This window comes from Microcebus murinus, chromosome 18 (assembly GCF_040939455.1).
Source record: "Microcebus murinus isolate Inina chromosome 18, M.murinus_Inina_mat1.0, whole genome shotgun sequence".
NCBI classification, from domain to species: domain Eukaryota; kingdom Metazoa; phylum Chordata; class Mammalia; order Primates; family Cheirogaleidae; genus Microcebus; species Microcebus murinus.
Window position 1 is genome coordinate 27,310,281 of NC_134121.1, and position 23,066 is coordinate 27,333,346.

Consider the following 23,066-nt stretch of genomic DNA (forward strand, 5'->3'; position numbering starts at 1 on the left):
CAATCTCTGATTTGGGAGAATCTAATTTCCTTTGCCATTTTAAAAATACATATAATCTCTTTGTGGTCGAATTAGATTGTATATTCTTTTCCTGTTTCTCTTATTTGGTTGTTAGCTGCAACACTGGGCATTTTATTATTGTGGGCCTGGCAGTAATGTATTGCTTTTTCATCTTCATTTTAGATAGCCTATGTCCTTCTCCACATTCTCACAATAAGTAGTTTGTGTCAAGATTTCACTTAATATTCTTACAAAGAAGAATTTTAAAAAATCTTGTTCAGTCTGATAGCAGGAAAGTGTTAGATTTGATGTCACCCATGTATACAGCGAATGGTAATATTTTCATATTCTAGTGTTATATAAATTGAAGGAAAAAACCCATTTCATTTGATTTTTGGTTGGTTTTAGAACTGTTCGATAAATGATTTTGTTTTGGGTGAGGTGGGGCCTAATGGTCAGCAGTTTGAGACATAGAGCCATATTTTGTAGTTGCAAAGTGTTTCATATAAAATTACTCTTATTGATCACAAACTTAGGTCATTCATTTGATTCTGAGTAGAAGCCTAAAGGATAGTTACAGCCTCTTCAACAATTATTTATATGATTGACATTTGGAAGTATTGAGAACAGCTCATAGTTTAAATTCTTTTTTTTTTTTGACATGTTTTTACTCACTTCATGCCTTCCTTGGTAGTTTTTAATTGCTAAAATGGAGGCTAAAAGATATTGCTGACTTGATATATCAATTGGCTGAGTCCCTGAAAGCTTGGTAAAGTCAGACTTTTAAACAACTGACTGAACTTTTTTTAAGCAACTTTTTTGAAATCCTTTTGTTGGTTTTGACAGCCACAGCAGTCCTAATACAGAGGGATGCTGTATATGTTGGGGTGGTGAGGCTGTACAAGTAAATGTAATCCTGGGGATGTCAAGAGTGCGTGTCTTTCCCCTCTCGGGACCTGATTAGTTTTAACAGATGTCTTTTTGTATATAAAGATTGTATAGCTTGAGCTTTTGAGTGTTCAAAGGATGAATTTTCATTGATTGTTTCACATTTGTTCACTTGGTTCTTATGACCATCTGCACACATTTGTAGAATAGTTGTTTTCAAATACGTAGTTGTAAAAAGGAAGTACTATTTGTACAGATTTCTCCTTTCACAGTATTTAACTTCTAGCTTTCTTTCTCCAATTAACTTTTGACATTTTCTTACTACATTTCATCTGTATGAGCTAAAATCAGCCTTTGAATGAAGCATAATTTTAAATAAGATTTAAAATTCTTTTTATGTGTTCTAGATTCTGGAAGTTACGGTCAGTCTGGGGGTGAGCAGCAAAGGTAAAGTATATGTACATTTTAATATGAAAGGGTAGAACTAAGGAAAAAAGCTTCTCTTTTGAGACTGGGTATCTGGATGTCTTAAGATAATTAGATATTGTCACAGGGCAAGTTGGCCTATGTATATAAGTACTCTAAAACATTTATTCCTTTTCTTTTTTCTTGTGTTTTTTATTTTAGTTTTTAAGAGACAGGGTTTCCCACTATAGCTTAGCGGGCTGGAGTGCCTCAGTATCTTACTGTAGTCTTGAACTTATTCCTGGGCTCAAGCTATCCTCCCAACTCAGCCTCCCCAGTAGCTAGGATTATAAGCATGTGCCACTACCACACTTGGCTGATTTTTAAATTTTTTTTTAGAGATAAGGTCTCGCTATGTTGCCCAGGCTGGTCTTGAACCCCTGGGCTCAAGCAATCCTCCCGCCTCAGCATCCCAAAGTGCTGGGATTACAGGCCTGAGCCACTGCACCCAGGTTTTTTTTTTTGTTTTTTTTTTTTAATTTTTAGAGATGGGGTCTTGCTGTATTGCCCAGGCTGGAATACAGTGGTATTCACGGGCACCATTATAGTGCACTATAGCTTCAAACTCCTGGGCTCAAGTGATCTTCTGACACAGCCTCCCAAGTAGCTGGGACTATATAGGTGCATGCTACCGTCTTGGGCTTCTTTGTTTTCTTAAACATCTATTTGCATCAGTAAATGTTGATCTCTCCTAGAGATTAAAACAGATCTAGATTTTGTAAAGTTTATGTTTTCTTTAAGAAATTTCATAGAAGAAACAGGCCAGGTGAGGTGGCTCACACCTGTAATCCTAGTACTCTGGGAGGCCGTTTGAGCTCAGGAGTTACAGAACAGCCTGAGTAAGAGCGAGACCCCATTTCTACTAAAAATAGAAAGAAATTAGCTAAACAACTAAAAATATATAGAAAAAATTAGACGGGCATGGTGGCACATGCCTGTAGTCCCAGCTACTCGGGAAGCTGAGGCAGAAGGATCACTTGAGCCCAGGAGTTTGAGGTTGCTATGAGCTAGGCTGACACCACGGCACTCTAGCGCAGGCAACAGAGTGAGACTCTGTCTCAAAAAAAACACAAAAGAACAGAAGTTTCATAGAAGAAACAAATATTACGGGGATTTAAACAATTGAACTCTATAATAGTTTCTTAGAAAAAGCATTTCATTTTTTGATAGTATAATACAAAACAGATTTTTAAAAAGCATCATAATAGAAATGCTTGGTGTTTTTTAGAGTACTTATCATTCTTACAATAAAAAGAAAGGTTTATTTTTATGTGAATGTGTATATGCAGTAGGAAATGCAGCCTTCAGCTTAGACCATAAAAGTTTTGCAGCACAGTGTGAGATACTCAGAGTAGCTTCTCTGGTATTTCTGTAATCAAATTTTAAGCTTCCTGGAAACAAAACTGATTTGATTCTTTTATTCTCATAAGATAGTGCTTACTTCCTAATAGGCATCTAGCAAATGTTTATTCAATGAAATGTATTTTCAGAAGTTAAGGAATTCTGTTAGTACTTGATAGCCATGAAATAATAAAAAGGGTTTTTTGAAAATATTTCGTTTTCCTTTGGATGTAGAAAGTCAGAGTATATATTTAGAAAGTTTGCTTCTGAATTGTTAGAGCTTATATACTATAAAATTAAAGAAAATTTAAATCCTAGGAAGGTACGTTAATTCATTGTCAGTCAACATATACTTAATGAGCTACTCGTCAGGCTTTGCTGTGACACTGGGGATATGATAAAATTTCATTCTATGATAGTACTCTGGAGATATACATGCCTTTAATTATGGAGGCATTTAAACTAGACTTTTAGTGCTATCCTGTGCCTTATCTAGGAAGTTAAAGACATTTAACTAAGGCAAATGATAGGAAGAAATTACTCTGTCAAAATGTAGTTAACTTGATTAAAGTGCTAACTTGAGAAGTGTTCAGATACTTATTGCAGGTCTTGCCATATTGTTTTTGTTCCCCCACCCCCATGCATAATTCTCTCAGAATTTTCTAGCTCCAGTGAAGTTTTGTTGATTTATGGGAGATTTTCAAAGCAAAACTTTGAGTGTGTGTTTGACATCAGTAGGTCTGGGAGTGACTTCATTTATTTTTAATAGTCTTTGGTCATCATCACCTTTCAATTTATACTCTTAAGAGACAGGGAGATTGACAGTTTCTCAGAAAAGAAGCTTATATTTGAGTTGAAAGTTGAAAATGACGGAAAGGTTCTTCATTTAAGCTTTTAAATTTTAGCACATTTCTTTCAAATACTACATTTTTCTTTTACAGTTATTCTTCCTATGGAAATCAAGGCAACCAAGGATATGGACAAGCACCACAAGTAGGTTGAAATATAAATTGTGTTCTTCATAAGTAGTTATTTTTATCTTAAGTAGGTGATGAAACTTGAGTATTTACCTAAATTTCAGAACTACTCTGGTTATGGGCAAACGACTGATTCCTCATATGGACAGAACTACAGCGGTTACTCCGGTTATGGACAAAGCCAGTCAGGTTGGACTAGTTTGTTAAATTTGCTGTTTTAGAGATGGAAAAATCAGAGCTTTCACTAAATGGTATACTCATCCAATCTTTAGGTTATTCACAGTCCTACAGTGGTTATGAGAATCAAAAGCAGAGCTCATATGGCCAGCAATCATATAATAACCAGGGACAACAAAACGTGGAATCATCAGGAGGGTAAGGAAACAGTAAAGTACTGAGATGGTTATGGGCAGTAGAAATAACATTGGATATTATTAAACAGATTAACAAATTCTCAGCTTTAAACTTTTTTTTTTTTTTTAAGAAAAGTGTTAATGGAGTGTAGATTTTACAATTTTATATTATGGAGAATGTGGAAATAGCACTGTCATTTGATTCTTCATTTGTCATTTATAAAATCATTGTTTAGCTATAAATTAATACAGATTGGACCTCTGCTTTATACCTGAGATTAAACAAAAACCTGACTAGATTGAGACTTCTCAATATTTACCTTTTTATTTCCATTTTATTTTTGAGCCATTTGAATGTGTTATCTTTACAGGGAGAAATATTAATTTAAAAAATTACCTAAACTTATCCACATATATCAGATATCCTAAAATTTATTTTGTTGATATAGGTAGGTAAATATTTACCAACAAGTTTATGGGATTTTTTGTTTTTATTTTTTTGAGATAGGGTCTTGTTTTGTCTCCCAGGCTGGAGTGTAGTGGTGCGATAATAGCTCATTGCAGCCTTGAATTCCTGGACTCAAGCAATCCTCCTACCTTAGCCTCATGAGTAGCCAAGATTACAGGCATGTGCCACCACATCTGGCAATTTTTTTTTTAATTTTTAAATTTTTTTCTGGAGATGTAGTCTTGCTGTGTTACCCAGGCTGATAGTGAACTCCTGGTCTGAAGCAATCCTCTTGCCTTAGCCTTCCAAAGTGCTGGTATTATAGGTGTGAGCTACCCCATGCCTGGCCTAAGTTTATAGGTTTTATAAGGTTTTTTTAAATTTTCAAATTCTAAGAGCCTGTGCTTAATTTTTATTTTTTTGTTATCTTTATTTTTTCCCATTTCATTTACAAAATTTATTATTATTTTTTTGATACAGTTTCAGCTGTGTTTCCCAGGCTGGTCTTGAACTCCTGGGCTCAAGCATTCTTCTCACTTCACCCTCTGAGTAGCTGGGATTATAGACATGTGCCACCATGCCTCACTTATACTTAATTTTTAATAGTAGGAACTCTTATTTTTTATTTATTTTGTCATTTTTTTGAGACAGTCTTGCTTTGATGCCTGGGCTAGAGTGCAGTGGCATCATCATAGCTCACTGCACCCTCAAACTCCTGGGCTCAAGTGATTCTCCTGCCTCAGCCTCCCAAGTAGCTGGGCCTATAGGCATGAGCCGCTATGCCCAGCTAAATTTTCCGGTTTTTTTGCAGAAACAGGTCTCACTCTTGCTCTTGCTCAGGATGGTCTTGAACTCCTGGCCTCAAGCAATCCTCCCACCTTGGCCTCCCAGAGTGCTAGGATTACAGGCATGAGCTACCATGTCCAGCCTCTTTTTTATTGAGCTTTTGCATTCTCTAATGTAACTGATCCTCAGATACCTCTATGAGATAGTGCCAGTAATTATCCTCATTTTATAGATGTAAAGAAAAGTTAAGATTATCCAGCTTATCAAATTACACAGTTAAAGAATTAGGCGGAAACTAAGTTCTCTATTGTTTACTCTCTGCAGTAAAGGTAATTGGTGAAATTTAATTAAATAAAAGCATTGAGGAATGATTTTTGAGGTCATATTATCAGTCTTATAGATATGAGAGTTTTGTGAAAAGTAGAAAGTAGAGTACAAATATAAGGAATAATATCCAGAAGGCATCCCATATTTGGGAGAGTATTTCTTCAAGCCCTGTTGGTTAACTTTAAGTTTAAGGAGAATCCTTTTATCAAGGATGTATTTTTGGAAGCATAATATAATGTAGACCAAAGATGTGTTAGGTTTGGTTTGACAGCCATCTTAAAGTAAAGTGCTGGTGTTCATGTCGTGGTTGTGTTGTGCTTTTGGTAGGGAGTTGGGGAACATACAGATCTTTATTAGATTGTTCTGATCCTCTGATGCAGAATAAGATGTGACTGTTAAGGTATGAGATCTTTTTTGCCCCTCCCCCCCCTTTTTTTTACTTTTCCAAAGTAAACCGATTGGAACTGAAATTCAATTAAGTCTTGCATTTTAATATTCCCACCCTGAGAGCAGATAATTAATGCAGTCATATTGCTCAGAACATACTTAGAATTTTTCTTTCAAATTGTCAGAAATAAGAAGGCAGTCTTATTACTTGATAGATTTCTTTTCAGATAAAAAATGGCATTACAAAGCAAGTTCCTTCCTCTTAATCAGACTTAAAATATGAGTGATTTATTACTGTCTTCTAAAATTTACTATGATTGAAGATGTTCAGAAGAATATACAATAGGTTCTAAAGATAATTTTAAAAGAATAGTTCTACAGATACTTTAGGAGATGACATTAAAATTAAGTGATACAGAGCCTTTCAATGTAACTGTTAAAAGGACTTAGCACTTGTGGCATGTTTGTTAAAAGAATCAGGTATATTAAACTTCATACCATCTTTTACTTTTTTTTTTTTAATTCAGGGAGGTAGTAAAAACCATAGTTATTTTTTGCTTTACTACAGTTTTCAAAGGTGCATATGATTTTTTTTCATAATGTGGCACATCTTTAATGGTGATGAAATTGTCTTTTGAAGGACATTCCATTGGTGATAAGGGGAGTTTGCATATAAAAGAGCTAAATAATTACTATGAGAAAGTAGTAGTAAATAAGGTTGAGGTCTAGCTGATCACACCTCTTATATTAGTCTCAGTTGACTTGATACAGTAAACATAATCCTCCTATGAAGTCTCTCAAGGTCTTGATTTCTGTTTAGCCAAGGTGGAAGAGCGCCTTCCTATGACCAGTCAGACTATGGTCAACAAGATTCGTATGACCAGCAGTCAGGCTATGATCAACATCAAGGCTCATATGATGAGCCTTCAAATTATGATCAACAGCATGATTCCTATAATCAAAACCAGCAGTCCTATCATTCACAAAGGGAAAATTACAGCCACCACACACAAGGTAAGAAATACTGGCCTCTATTATTTTTCTTTTTTCCTTTCACAGAATTATTTGTGTATTAAGTTTTGGATTAAAAGACTCACACTGGATTTCATCTGTTTGTAAAACTTTGGGGTGACCCTGAACATATATTCTTTCTCATAGTCATCAAAACTAGTTCATTAGAATTCTATTTCTGAACTTGTAGACTCCTAAATGGTCATAAGACTTGTTGAGAACTGGTTACACAAATTTCCTTTGTTGTCTTAGTGAACTCTGATCATTTGACAATGCTGCTGGCACCAGTTCTTTTGGTGATACTGGTGTACTTGATTTGGGGAAATCATCCTATATTATTAGCCTTCTCCAATCTCATCGAGGAAAGGCCAGTCATTATTTCCTCTTGTTTTCCCATAGCACTTTTTATATACCATCGATATTTAGTAGTGTGTCCATGCTATGAAAATGAATGCTTCAAAGGCAAAGGTCCTGTCTTGCTCATTTTTGTACCTTCAAGCCCTAGTATATGTATGGCTTGATTCATAATAAGTGGTCAATAAACATTTGTTCAATAATTGAATGAATGAATAAGTGAATGTGTAAAAGTGGAAGTTCATTCATCAAATATCTTCTCTCAGTTTGAAAATCCGATTATTCCCTGTCCATGCTTGATTTACACTTAAATGTTTTTGAGGTGAAGAAAGTAATAACTTTTAAGATTAGGTTTGTGCTTTTCATCTAAGTAATTAGGGTTCTTGTACCTAGATTGTATTTTAACTCAAACTATCTTACATTACTATTTTGCTCTCTGACTTTAGGGTAATGGAATTTGACATAGATATTAATATAATTCTCAAACATATTTGATTCCAGATGATTTTATGATGACTTGCATTTGAATTCTGTGCACATGTGCCATTTTCCAAAGGATATAATTTATGGCCTAAAGAGCCATTTAAGATTATGTTATTTGAAGCCTTTGTCAGAAATGACAGTGCTTATTTATATATGTAATGTTTTCCTTTTTGTAGATGACCGTCGTGATGTGAGTAGGTATGGAGAAGATAATAGAGGATATGGCGGGTCACAGGGAGGAGGTAGAGGGCGTGGGGGATATGACAAGGATGGAAGAGGTCATATGACAGGAGCAAGGTAAGTATTTAGATATAGATGCATACATTTCTTTGTGTGTGTGTGTGTGGTGGTACTTAGCTGGTTCAATTCCAGCATGTAATTTAGTTAAGAGGCTTAAAAAGGGATTATGTTTTGGATTAAAGGGAAGAAATTCAAAATTTATTTTTATTCTTAAGATCTCACATAAATTACCTTAGAATAGGCTATGTTAGAAGTTAGTTTATGTGGTGTATGTTAAAGATCAGTGGAGAAACAACTGTGGTTGTGGTTAAGCCACTTGACTTTTTGCTACCAGAGCTAGAATCTAAACACTTTTAAAGAATACTCTGGGAAATCCAAGTGTTTGTATGTTAAAAAATAAAAGGTAAGTTAATTCTAGTTTGAAGAGCAGAAAGGCTGTTCCTTAATCTTGAATCCCCTTGGGATAGGAAAATTTAGGAGGCAGTAGCAGAGTAGAAAGATGGCATTGGCAAACAAGAAAAAGGTTTAATATAACTAAACTATTTTGTCCCCCTCCTTAAATAAATAATTATTGAAACAATTAGTGTAACATCACATACCATTGCATATTTTATCTAGACTAAGCTGTGGTAAAGGAATGACTTTTTAATTCAGCTTTTCTTTTTTTCCCCATCACTAGTATTATCAAGTTTTGTTATTTAGTTACAGCGTACATTATAAAGCTGGTTTTGAAATTACTTTTAGATATATCTCTAAGTTTAGCACTTTGGCCCTAAAACCAAGAATGAAAAAGTCGACATCTGTCCTCAGATTGAGATTTGCAAATTTGTGTGTAAATACGGTCTTAAAGATAATTTATGTTCCTTGAGACTTGAAATTATCAGTGGCCCCTTACTGATATTTACTAATGTATCAGTACCAGTTCACTCTTTTGGTCCTTAAGGACTAAGGTGACCTGAGAAACAAAAACAGTTGAATATAGGCTGTTATTCCTTCAGATGAGCCAAGAATTTGAATTCACTGACTTGTATTTCTCTATTTTTAGTGTATAGCGCTTTGGTATTATGGAAAAACTAAAGTTTAAACATATTTTAAAAATTCTATAATACTTGGACAGTAAGTCTTTGATAGCCAAAGTCAGTTTACCAAGGTAAAACAAATATATTTAATGCCTCTTTATTTTCAAAGAGGGTAGTCTGCCATCATGTGGATATAAAATGAATAATGTAAAGTGACATGGTACTTTCTTTCTACCTAATAGCCTCCCTCCTACCTAAAACAGAAAGTCAAATAAGATAACCAACAGGTATATTTAATTTTCTAATTTTCCAGTTAATTATGGTTTAGGTAATTGGCTGCCTTGACATGCTGTATATTTTACAGTACATCATAAGTTTAATTTTCCTCATAAGGAAGTTATAATTATATCTGAATAGATTATCTATTAAACTGTGACAGCATCCAACTGAGAATGGTAAAGTCCCATGTTTTAGGAGGAAGAGGGTAGAGTATGGTCTTTATATTTTCATCTGTAAGTGATGACTCATCTTACAACTAAGAAGAGGGTTGAGAGGACCTTGAATGATCCTCCTGATAAAGAAGGAAAGGAGTACCTTGACCAACCATGGGGTCCATTTCTTAAGTACTTTTATAACCACCTTGGCAATATATTTCGGTATAATTTGTGGCCCAGATAATGATTCATGAACCAAGTTTTTTGTTAGAACCCCTTCATAGAAAATCTTATGCAGAAGCCCAATAGATAGTTGTTCAAAATGTTGCTGACCTGGGGGTAAGATTGGATGAGGAAGGGGTCTGCAATCTTGTACTACCCTGTCAATAAATGGGATGTTCACGAAAGGCCTTTATTTTAGAAACCCGTATGGATGATGATTACTCTTAACATTTGGTTGGCAGATTTTTCGTGTGAAAGACCAGACAGTAAATGTTTTACATTTTGCAGGTCACATGGTTTCTTTTATAAGTATTTAACCCTGCCCTTGGAATGCCAGAGCAGCCATAAATAATATATAAATGAATAAATATGGTTGTATTCCAAAAAACTTCATTTATGGATACTGAAATGGGAGGTTCATATAATTTTCATAACATCTTGTTCAGGATGTGCTTTTGAGCTTATTTGTTGGGGTAAAGCATTCTGTATTTTAATATAAATGTCCAGTTTTAAGATTTTTTTCACACTTGGTTTTGCATTTAAGTACCAAAATTACTCACATTTTTCATTAGTCTTCATCAACACTCCCATTTGTGTTTCTAATCATCTTACTTAAAAATAGCAATGCTGAAGATGTTATCTTTTGGGGGCTGTTTGAAGAATGTCTGGCATTAGTTGGGTTTATATTTAAAGAAGAAAAGGGGTAGTTTCTGGGTGAGGGTTGGATGTGTGGTAAAGGATGCTACATTCTTAGGCTTATAGATGTATGATTGTTTGGCTGGAGGAAGAATTCAGAGCAAAAGGCAGCCATCAGCTTTCCAAATATGACACATGAAGATTATAGGGACTACAGGAAACTTAATTTTTTTTGAAAAAGCAATCGTAGTAAAAAAGATTGAGTTTCTTTCCTCTTTTTTTTTTTTTTAAGATTGAGTTTCTTATTGTGATCTACAATTGGCATTAACAATTGGATTAGAAGTTAAGGCTATAAATTCTTAGTCTTTTAATTTTACTGTTTTTTAATTTTAGCGTTGTGATTAATGCCTTGTAAAATTCTTAGAACTTAATAAGGAATTGTTTTTCATTATTAATATGTCATCAAATTAAGTAGCTATTTCAGGCTTAAATGGGTCAAGCCTAAAATTATCCTGAATTTTCAGTGTCTTCTCCCTCTTACAAAAGTGTTTAATTAGCTCCCTTAAAAATGTGCATATATTCTGGTGACAGTCTAGAATAGCATTTCCCAGTAGAAATATGATGTTGGTTGCAAATGTGAGCCATGTGTTTAATTTTAAATTCTCTAGTAGCCACATTAAAAAGAAAACAGCAGAAATAAACAGGTGAAATTAATTTTAATAGTATATTCTATTAACCTAATATATCTAAAATATTTAATCATTTAATCAATATAAAAGAATTTTTTCCCACACTTCTTTAAAAGCTAAAAGAATTCTTAATGAGATAGTGTACATTCTTAGAAATCCATTTTGTGTTTTACATGTAGAGCATGATCTCAATTTAGACTAGCTGCATTTCAAGTGCTCAACAGCCACGTCTAGCTAGTGGATATGGTATTGGACAGTGCAGCTCTAGAATGACAGATCCTTGGCCTCCTGAGATGTTGATATTAATAAGTATTTAATCCAGAAACCCTTTTCACCACACATATAAGACATGGGAGGAAATAAAATGTAAATACAGCTGTTATTGAGAATGATATTTAAATCCAATGAATCATTTACATTTGTAATTAATATTGGTCTTTTCCTTGCACCCAAAAAATTGTATTCTGGAAACTCAAGCACAGCATGGGTTTTTAAACTAATCTTTTCAGTGTTTAGCTAAGCACCCTTTTCTCTCTGTTTATTGCATTTTCTAGGAATAAAGATTCCTGGATTATACTTTTACTTCTTGGCAGTTTTTGTCCTTGAATAGATATGTTTTATAAATTAAAGATTGGGAGTAGAACTATTTCTTTATTGAGAAGCACCTGCAATTGAGTCATTCTTCTCCCTTAAATATGGAATATTGTGACAGTGAAAGAACCCTCAGAGTGTACCCGAGCTTATTGTGGTTTTGAGCGTGGGATAAATATATCCATATTTGAGTCAAGAATATGCAGCTAGTTTTCTTATGCAGGGGATACTCAGCCAATAAAGTTGAGTATGCTTATATATGTCTCTGTTAAATAGCTCTACGACTTCACCTTAAAATGTCCTTACTTCAGGAATTCTTTTTGTGTATATAGTTATCTGCTTTTTGGGAAATGAAAACAAATTTGTTGGGGTAGCATCTTGACTCAGATGTTCAAGTACCTTTGTGTCTTAATTTGCCTTAGGATGTGGAAAAGGGACTTGTAACTTTATTGCAGGTTTGAAAGAAAAATAATTTACCTCTGGCATGTATTCTGTAAATATCTAATACTGAGTACTACTTGAAGTTTACTTACTATATTTAATGTAAATTTCCTAATAAACGATTATAATGTAACTAGAATGTCCTAATAAGGAGAGAGAAAATGATTAAAACATTTGAACTTGAAAGAAGGCTTCACATAAAATTATAGATCATCTAGACCAGTGCTTCTCAGACTTTAATGTGCATATGAATTACCTGGACGAGCTTATTAAAACGCAGTTTCTGATTCAAGAGGTCTGGGGTGGGGCCTGAGATTCTGCTTTTCTGTGAAGCTCTCAGGCTATGCTTATGCTGCTACTCCATTGCCCTTTATAAGGATACAGATCCTTGTTTTGTAAAGGAAACTGGAGCCTGGGGAGAATTACTGACATGTCCAAATTTTCAAGATTGATTAGTGATAGTTAAGACTATACCCTGAGTCTCTTTGGTTTGAAGACTAGTTCTTTTTCCCATATTCTGTGATATTTCCATATTTATGGCCATTATATTAAAATCTTCAACTGCTTTATTTTCAAAGGGAATGCTTAGTAAAGATGACAAGTTAAAATATTTTATGGAGGAATAGGGTATTGTAAACGTATTCATATGTCATTTGTTTTATATCCCTTCCTTTTTGCAGGTGTATGTCTTTTTTGTTGTTGTTCAAAGTTATATTGCTGGCCAAAATGAAAGTTATAGGAACTAGCTGTTATGTGAAATTGCATAATTTTCATCCATTGTGGCTGGATAAACAATTTGGTACTTTGTTAAGATGACATCAAAGTAATTAATTAAGAGATATTCTTCTAGCAGTTACTTAACACAGTAACCTCCAATTTCTTTTTTCTTTTTCTTTTTTTTGAGGCATGGTCTCACTCTTGCCCAAGCTAGGTGCAGTGGCATCGTCATAGCTTACTGCAACCTCAAACTCCTGGACTCAAGCAATCCTCCTACCTCAGCCTCCCGAGTAGCTGGGACTACCTGTATACACCTTGCCTGGCTAAGTTTTTTGTTTTTTTGTGGAGATGGGTCTCCATATTGCCCAGGCTGGTCTGGCCTGAAGTGATCCTCCCTCCTTGGCTTACCCATAATCCTAGAATTACAGGCATGAGCCACCATGCCTGGCCAGTTTCCTATTTTAAAAGTCTTCTTTATCCTGGAGACTTCAACCTCCTTATACAAGAATGTGAGCTTAATATTTCCACTAGTTCTTTTCTCTCTTCACTTTTTGGAGTTAAGAAACTTGAACTGTCTCGGTTTTTTTTTTTTGAGACAGAGTCTCACTTTTGTTGCCCTGGCTAGAGTGAGTGCCGTGGCGTCAGCCTAGCTCACAGCAACCTCAAACACCTGGGCTCAAGCGATCCTCCTGCCTCAGCCTCCCGAGTAGCTGGGACTACAGGCATGTGCCACCATGCCCTGCTAATTTTTTGTATATATATTTTTAGTTGGTCAATTAATTTCTTTCTATTTTTAGTAGAGACGGGGTCTTGCTCAGGATGGTTTCGAACTCCCAACCTCGAGCAATCCGCCCGCCTTGGCCTCCCAGAGTGTTAGGATTACAGGCGTGAGCCACCGTGCCCGGCCAGTGTCTCGGTTTTTAATAATAAGATTTTCAGCAGTTTAATCTCAAGAACTCTGTTGGCCTCCCTTTCTTAAGGAGTTAAGCAGTGATATACATATCATTTAGAAGTATAGGAAGGGTTTGGGTACTGTTCTAAAGTAGTAGTCTTAAGAACTCAATAGCAAACTGTATGTATATGAAAGACCTGAGTTTCATGTTGTCTATATAGCCTTGAAATAGCTTTATTCTCCTGCTTAAACAGTTTTGCTGGAAATCATATAAAAATTAATAGCAAATTAAAATGCGTGTATCTGTACCTAAACCAGTTGTAAGGGGAAATACTTTTATATTAAGGTGTAGTAGAATAGATTTATTAATCAGAGAGAATGCTTTCTCATTTAGAGTGTTTTTTTTTAGGAGGCTCAGAAAAGCCATCTATAGGATAGGTTAATTCCTAAAGCAGAGATTTTTTTTTAGGCAGTGAGAGATTTTAGTACATTGGATTAGCTTCTTGGGTTATAATAGAATCAGATTGTTATTAGTAGAAGATCAGATATCACCATCTGAAAACTTCTGGTATTTTTATTTTTATGTCAGCATATGAATCTTAGAGGATTATGTAATTTAGTCAAGAGAAACACGCTTTTAGTGGATGAGTATTTAGAGTTTCTTGATAAGAGAGACCCTCTTAGATTTCTTACATACAGTTGTGCTCACAAGGACCATTGACTTACCTGGCAGTGGTAATTTGCTAGATAAAGTTGTAGTCTTGTGGGTAGCTACAATATTGGAAATGTTCCATTGTGTCATTAATGTGTGCTACTGATTGGTGTACAGAGCATTTGGCAGCATGAACTTCAGTAGCTCTGATGGGAAGAGATCTAGTGTATTTTAGTGGGTATGGAGTAGGAGGGTAATTTTAAGTTAATGCTTTTTTTAGTCCTCATTTTATCAGATTTCTGAATGATTTGAAATTTAAGACTATTCTCATTCAGGCTCACTTTTGTGTATATTAGTATCTTACTTTTTTTATTCATCTCATAAAACCACTTAGTATCATAGCAGAACCTTAATACTGAAGTTTTTACCCCTCCTTTTCTACTATCAAAATCTTAACCTTGTTTTATATTCTTCTAGTCTTTTCTTTTTCTCATATTTTAAAACTACCCCTTTGGAAAGAATACTTGCTCTAGTTTAGCATTCTTCATGCTGTGCCTCCAACTTTAAGTTATGTTTAAATAGTATCCCTTTGACTTGGGGTTGGGGAGATTTAAAAATAAGAGTATATTAGATATGTAGTAAGCTTGAAAAAGCATCTTGTGGAAATAGATCCTTGGGAAAACACTTAGACGGAAACAACACTTTGAAGTCTATGAAATGGAATTTACTGGAAAGTTAGAGGTGCTACTGTTTTCCTAGGCGCTCTACTTGTGACAGTTAAGTGTAGATTGAGCCCAGGGCTCAGCACATTAGAGACTTAAGGAAGAAATCATTTCTTCAATTTTTCCTCTGCAGTGGTGGTGACCGCGGTGGCTTCAAAAATTTTGGTGGTAAGTGCTGAGTATCCCAAAATGTTTCAGTGGAAATGCTATATAAATCTAAAAGCCACCAATATCCCGCAGACGTAGTCAAAACCCTTTCTTACTCTGTTGAGGCTGGTGTGTGTTGTGTGCTTAAAAAAAATTAATATATATATATATACACATATATATATCAAAGTAAACATTAAAAGGCCAAAGTTGATCTCAGACAGTCCAATGGGTTTTTACACAGTGAATTTGCATGAAAGAGTCTGTGGTGACCAATGAATGAAACCTTCACTGGATTTTGACAATACTTGTTTCATAAAGGTAGCTGACTTGGTGTTTTTAAATTATTAGGGTTTTCTAATCAGCCTTCACAATCAGAACCTAATAAAAGTGATCTAGCATAATGCCAAAGTGGCAGGTGCCGTCTAGGACAAGTTTAAGGAAATGTTGACATTCATCTTGATTTCTTAAACTTTTAATAAAACTTAATTTATATATTTACTTTGTAAATCTATGATGGTTGACTTTCAAGGATTTTGGAAGTATTGATTGACCTTTCGTGCCTTGGTTATTATTACTGTGCTTTTATGATTTCAAATGAGCTGCCTTAAATAGCTTTTTTTTTTCCTTTTCTTTTCCCTTAGGTCACAGGGATTTTGGACCCAGACCAGATGCTGGTAAGGTTTATGGTAGTTTGTGACTTTGCAGTTAAGAAAATGTTAGTTTTTTATTTTTTGAAGGGAAAAGTGTGTGTGTTTGGTGGGTTTTAGCACAGGAGAAAGATTTAATTGGTTACTGCTGCCAGAACTGCCAGAGCTTCATTTCTAAAGAAATGCCAGAACAAAAAATTCAGGGGAATTGATAGGAAAGTTTGCTGGGGGATATTGCTGTTTGTACTTTCCTGTACTCTACTTTTTCTTCCTTAAAGAAATACTTGAATTTTTTACTGCTAATTAGCATTAATTATTTACTTATTGCAAATCAGATTTAATGAAATAATTAATTGTGGAATTAAAAGTAGAAAAACTGTGCTTAAGAAAATCATACATTGGATTGGTAGTCTGCTTAGTGGGCCTAAGAAACCTGAGTTCATACATGAGAGGAATGTCTTACTCTGGGTAGAGGTGACTAATTTTATGTGGCTTTTATTTTTAAATGAAATTCAAGGCTACATATATACTTGTGGAGCCTTTTGAAAGTTATAATTTAGAGGTTAAAAATCTATTTGAGCCAAAAAATATTAATATATATTGAAATCAGAACTTTTGTTTTTATTAAGATGCCAAAGTATTCTATATGGATGGCAATTTCTGAATTATCCCTTGATGGACTGAATTTTTATACATCTTTCTTACTTTGTTGTACTAATCCAAAAGTGTGCATGTAAGGTAAGGTGTGTGTACAAAGTGCTTCTACTCTCTGGTATATACAAAGCTTATTGCAATGAATGGGAAACCAACAATTCTGCTTGGCTTGCTTGGTAGTCCAAAGTATCAAATTTGGGGAATTTTCTACAGGAGAGTCTTTAAAATACTTATTAGCCATAAAGAATTAACGTTCTCCAGTGGCCCATGCTTGTAATCCCAGCACTTTGGGAGGCCGAGGCAGGAAGATTGCTTGAGGCCAGGAGTTTGAGACCAGCCTGGGCAACATAGCAAGAATCTGTCACTACAAAAAAAAAAAAAAAAAAAAAATTAACCCGGCATGGTGGCGCATGCCTGTAGTCCTAGCTACTCAGGAGGCTAAAGCAGGAAGATTGCTTGAGCCCCAGAGTTCGAGGCCGCAGTGAGCTCTTGATTGCACCACCACGCTCTAGCCTGGGTGACAGAGCATGGCCCTGTCTCTAAAAAAAAAAAGTTCTCCAGAGAGAGGAATGTTAATTTAAACTAATTCTCTCCATCTCTTCATGAGCTTTAGTCCTGGAATCTGACGAGTGAGATTTTTAAGATCTTCCTTAATTAGTCTATTATATGTATTTCACATATTGTGGATTGGATCCACTTTACCTGAAGTTTAGTTGTAAGAATTGATCTACTGCCAGATAATTATTGTGAATACTTTGCATGTATGTAAGATTATTCTTATATTGGTCCTTTCCTTTTGTTCATGGAAACAGTTGAGTATTGGACGATAAATTATTGTTTTTGATTACTGGACAGGATGTAGTAAAACCAAGGAATATTGACCATGACTTTTTTTCTCTTAGATTCAGAATCTGATAATTCAGATAACAACACAATCTTTGTACAAGGACTTGGGGAGGGTGTGTCTACAGATCAAGTGGGGGAGTTCTTTAAACAAATAGGAATTATCAAGGTGAGTAAACAGTATGGTTTTTAAAAAAAATTCTCATAATTATTAACATTCTGGTTAAGATACATAGACCACATTAAAAGTGTATACTTCAGTAAGACTTGTCTTGTAAAATCCTCTGATGCACATGTCTGTTTGCTAAATTTGCTATATGAAGATTTTATTCCTTGCTTGTGCTTACCTTTCCACAGTCTACCTGTGCTTTAGCTTCAGTTGTAGGGCACTAAAAATAGTCTTTGCCTAACTCCTAAAATCATGAGAAAGGAGATTGTGAGAACATTTTATAGACTCTGAAATCCCAATATATGTATTTAATATCTATACTACATACAATACATTATTTTATAATTGTTTATTGTTCACTTAAGTGTCTTGTGCATTGTTCATTTTATGTGTATATTTTTTATCTCATCAACTAGAAAGCAGCCTTTAGTACAGTGTTAAGTAGATAGTAGCACTTATTTGAAATCAGTTTGTATTTGTCTTTGTTTTAGTATCTTTGGAATTACTCATTTTTTCTTTCTTGGGGAGTTATGATTTAAAAAAATTAATTACACATGAAATATATTAAAAATTCATATAGTTTTGATAAAGTAAAAATTCTCTCTGTCTTCTACCTCTATCCCAGCCAAATCCCAGTGTACTCTTTAGTGGTAATCTGTTGGTTTGCTTGGTGAACATCCTTCTTGACTTTTAAAAATGTTTTAGAAGTTACATATTTACATGGAGCATTATCTAAATTTTTTTTGTTATTTTTCTCTTATTTATATTTTTATGCTTTTTAGCCTTTTTTGGTATGTACTTACAATGAAACATTGTCTATTTAATTTTTGTGGGTTTAAAGAAATTATACATAGGTAAAACAGTATACTATATCATTTTTATAGCTTGGTTTTCACTTACTATAGCTTGGAGAGTTTTCCTTGCCTAACCCTATAGGTAACTTCATTTTTATATTAGGTGAATAGAATTTTATAGTATGGATGTGTGAATTCCTTTTAGAAAAATAATTATCTAAATGGTACATAATCACTTATTCTTAAAATGCTAATACCAACTTGTTTTTCCTTCAGACAAACAAGAAGACCGGAAAACCAATGATAAATCTTTACACGGACAAGGATACAGGGAAGCCAAAAGGGGAGGCAACAGTGTCATTTGATGACCCTCCTTCAGCTAAGGCAGCTATTGACTGGTTTGATGGTGTGTCTCATTCTTATAGTTTTCAACACGAAGTTTGGGTAAATCTTTTCTAGTCTGGAAGTCAAAATATATTCCAGGAGATGGTAGTTACATTCATATTTACTTTGCAGATCAGAGGAAGAATACAGGCCAAATTTTTATGTCCCTTTAGAAGTGACATGAGCTCTATCTTTTTTTGTCTGTACTATTTCTTCTATCATGACTGTGTATGAGGCCACCCTGATAGAAATGTAGGTATAGAGAGTTGGCCTGGTTGAATTTGTATTCTTTTTAAATTTAGATTTTCTTCAAATATAAACTTAATACATAGAAGAAATAGTAAGTACTTTTTATCCCATTGAAAATAGGGAAATATGGAAAGTAAAAAATATAAATAAAATATCCATAGGCTTCTACTCAGAGATAGCCACTGATAATATTTTTGATTAATTTTCCTTTCAGTCTTTTAAAATGTATTTTTAAAAGTTTATCATTCCAGCTACTCAGGAGGCTGAGGCAGGATTGCTTGAGCCCAGGGGTTTAAAGCTGCAGTGAGATATGACTGTGCCATTGTAATCAGCCTGGGTGATAAAGCAAGACCTTGTCTCTGAAAAATAAATAAAAATTTAAAAAAGTTTATCATAGGCCGGGCGCGGTGGCTCACGCCTGTAATCCTAGCACTCTGGGAGGCCGAGGCGGGCGGATTGCTCAAGGTCAAGAGTTCGAAACCAGCCTGAGCAAGAGCGAGACCCCGTCTCTACTATAAATAGAAAGAAATTAATTGGCCAACTAATACATATATAGAAAAAATTAGCCGGGCATGGTAGCACATGCCTGTAGTCCCAGCTACTTGGGAGGCTGAGGCAGGAGGATTGCTTGAGCCCAGGAGTTTGAGGTTGCTGTGAGCTAGGCTGACGCCACGGCACTCACTCTAGCCTGGGCAACAAAGTGAGACTCTGTCTCAAAAAAAAAAAAAAAAAAGTTTATCATAGTACTCCAAATATAGTTTTGTCTCATAGTTTTTTTATTTAATATTTTAACATAGTTATTTCCTCATGTTAATAAATGTACCTTTTTTGTTTTATTACCTTGATTTAATAATAACTAACACTTACTGCATATTTACTGTGGTTTATGAACTAGGCACAATTTTAAGTGCTTTATAAATGTTAACTCAGTTTAATCTTAGTAGTAGCCCTATGAGACATATGCCTTGTTCCCATTTTACATATAATGAAACTGAGGCACAGAGAAGCTAAGTAATTTCCAAGATCACAGAGTAAGTGGCAGAGTCAGTATTCAAACTCAGTCAGACTGGCTCTACTGTCTCCAAAGTATTTAACCATACTGGATTGACAGACACTCATGATCCCTTCCAGTTAAGTACCATGTGTTCATGTTCCAAACACAACTGTATTTCTATACTTCTTCAAAGATGAGGTTGTGACAGCCTATCTGTTCCCACTTCCTTATTCTTTACTTTTTTGCACTAATTTGTGAGGCCTCATCACCTGGCTCTTGAAGGCTAAGTCCATTCTACCTCACTTTTCTGCTTCTTTCATAGTTTTTGTGAAGTACAAACCAATTTCTTTTGTTATGGTATGTTTAGAAATTATTGTGACTTTTGCCCATAAGACATATGAGCCTTTTAAGTCTAACTCTATAGTTCAGATTTTACCAGGTTTATTACAGCTTTTGTAATACTGATCTGTGAGTTACTTCATATGGCAAAGTATTTGTTTTCCATCTGATGTCATAGGAGGTTTTCAGCTACAGTGATTAGGCTTTGTTCAGGGAGCTAAGGGTCCTGGATTTGTAACCATTTTATGAATCCTTGAGTATGTCTCCTTATACATCAGTTCTCTTGTATAATATAAAGTAAAAAGATTAATTCCTGTCCCTAAGTTCTTGGGCAGCAGAATATGTGTATGTGTGCATATATGTAAGTAATCATTTATACACACATTTTTAAAGATACTACTTACACATGGTAAAAAATTTTTAAATGATATCAAAGGTATATGATAAAATATGAGTTTCTTTTCCACCTTTGACCTATAGGATCTTGTTTCTCTTTGTAAGCACAGTGGGCAGTGCATATATAAAATTATATATGGATATATAGGTACGTATACATGCATGTGTACACACACATTCCCTTTAAAAAGCAGAATGACAGCATACTTCACATATTCTTCTGTAGTTGGCTTTTTTTCATGTAAAAATATTAGATGTGGGTTTTTTGGTTTTTGTTTTCTTTATCATGGGAACAGAGGGACATGTACCCCTATTTCTTTTTAAAAATTTTTTTAGAGATGGGGTCCCACTCTGTTGCTCAGGCTAGTCTTGAATCCTGGGCTCATGTGATCCTTTTGCCTCAGCCTCCTGAGTAGCTGGGACTATAGGCATGGGCCACTGTGCCTAGTTTTTTTTTTTTTTTTTAAAGTTTAGTAAGAAGTAACTGTCTCCCAGTGGCAGATCTGCTCTATTCAGCAGCGTGCCGTTTTTAGCACTGTTACCTTGACTCTTTGGAACACTAGTGTGTTTGAATTTCTGTGAGGACATGTTAGTTATTCCTCTGAAACTAGGAATTTCCAAGATAGTTTTATTTTTTTGTTGGGAGGTAAAGCTGTAGAAGAGCATTTCTTCAAAACCATTTTCTTTTTCTTTAGGAAAAGAATTCCATGGCAATATCATTAAAGTGTCATTTGCTACCAGAAGACCTGAGTTCATGAGAGGAGGTGGAAGTGGAGGTGGGCGGAGAGGTAAGATCCTTGCTGCACAAAGGCCTGGTTACTAGAGGGTTTGAATTTGAGTTCATGTTCTGTTCCCCTTTCCCTCCCTGGGTCTTTTTCCTTCTATCTTAAAATGAGAGTAGGTATTGAATAGGAAATTAGGCAAATGAGGTGTCATATAGCTAAGAAAGTAATGGGAGATGGTTGTAGAAATCTCTCTGGAAAGTTAACAAAGCAGTTTGCTTTTCACTTGGGAAAGAGGAGGCAATTGTTTTAATTAATACCTAATGAACTAGTTAATCAGACCAGTTTTTAAGCTCCCTGATGCAGTTACTGTCTTCTTTATTCTATTGGGCCTGTTTTCTCAAATTTGGAATTTATCTTCTCAACCTTTGTCACCGAGATTCTCAAACTAAGTAGGGTACTAGTTAAGCATCCCAATTTCAAAATCTGAAATCCTCCAGAATCTGAGAACTTTTTAGTGCTGACATGACACTCATAGGAAATGCTCATTGAAGCGTTTTGGATTTTGGCTTTTCAGATTTGGGATGCTCAACCTGTAAGTATAATGCAGTTATTTCAAAATCTGAAAAATCCGAAATCTGAAATACTTCTAGTCCCAAGCATTTTGGATAAGGGAAGGAATATTCAACCTGTATTATAGAAAGTGGACTTGGAAGTTTTTTAATAAATTATTTGCACTGTAATGTGTGCCTGGGGTCTGTTCTCATATTCCTACATTTAACTAAGTAAAGGCCCAAATTAAGGAATTACAAAGTTCTGCTATAAGGGGTTAATTCTGTGGGGAGTGCCTAGGTATTGATGGGCACTTACTCTTATTTCTTTCATCTAGTGCTTTTCCTTTGCTTTGTCTGCTGCTAATTTTTCTCCCTTGCTCCCCGTTTCCCCCAGGCCGCGGAGGATATAGAGGCCGTGGAGGCTTTCAGGGGAGAGGTGGAGACCCCAAAAGTGGGGACTGGGTTTGCCCTAATCCGTAAGTATCTTGTTTACTTTGGTGGGAGTAGGGGTTAGCATTGGGGTTGGAGGGTGCAAGAAGGGGTTCTTTTTGTTTTTTGTTTTTTTTTTTTGAGACAGAATCTTACTTTGTTGTCCAGGCCAGAGTGAGTGCCGTGGCATCAGCCTAGCTCACAGCAACCTCAAACTCCTGGGCTCAAGCAATCCTATTGCCTTAGCCTCCCGAGTAGCTGGGACTACAGGCATGTGCCACCATGCCCGGCTAATTTTTTGTGTATATATTTTTAGTTGGTCAATTAATTTCTTTCTATTTTTAGTAGAGACGGGGGTCTCGCTCAGGCTGGTTTCGAACTCCTGACCTTGAGCAATCCGCCCGCCTCGGCCTCCCAGAGTGCTAGGATTACAGGCGTGAGCCACCACGCCTGGCCCAAGAAGGGATTCTTAATTCACTGGAAACTATATAGGAGCATTTTATATTTCTCCTTTCTCAGGTCGTGTGGTAATATGAACTTTGCTCGAAGGAATTCCTGCAATCAGTGCAATGAGCCTAGACCTGAGGACTCTCGTCCCTCAGGAGGAGGTGGGTCAGCCCTTTAATAGCATCTGCATGGTGCTTATATTCTGACTAATAATTAATGA

The 23,066-nt window shown here is 35.3% G+C and overlaps 1 protein-coding gene across 1 annotated transcript in view; it reads left to right on the plus strand.

Annotated features, from left to right (window-relative positions):
• TAF15 (TATA-box binding protein associated factor 15) overlaps positions 1-23,066 on the plus strand; it is a 31,419-nt gene that overhangs the window by 6,073 nt on the left and 2,280 nt on the right. The window contains exons 2-14 of the mRNA XM_012784856.3: positions 1,296-1,335; positions 3,636-3,687; positions 3,776-3,860; positions 3,944-4,046; positions 6,793-6,986; positions 7,997-8,117; positions 15,209-15,243; positions 15,867-15,899; positions 17,429-17,538; positions 18,609-18,738; positions 21,390-21,482; positions 22,365-22,446; positions 22,919-23,007. Of these exons, the coding sequence (XP_012640310.1) occupies positions 1,296-1,335; positions 3,636-3,687; positions 3,776-3,860; positions 3,944-4,046; positions 6,793-6,986; positions 7,997-8,117; positions 15,209-15,243; positions 15,867-15,899; positions 17,429-17,538; positions 18,609-18,738; positions 21,390-21,482; positions 22,365-22,446; positions 22,919-23,007 (1,167 nt within the window). The remainder of the gene's footprint in view (positions 1-1,295; positions 1,336-3,635; positions 3,688-3,775; positions 3,861-3,943; positions 4,047-6,792; positions 6,987-7,996; positions 8,118-15,208; positions 15,244-15,866; positions 15,900-17,428; positions 17,539-18,608; positions 18,739-21,389; positions 21,483-22,364; positions 22,447-22,918; positions 23,008-23,066) is intronic.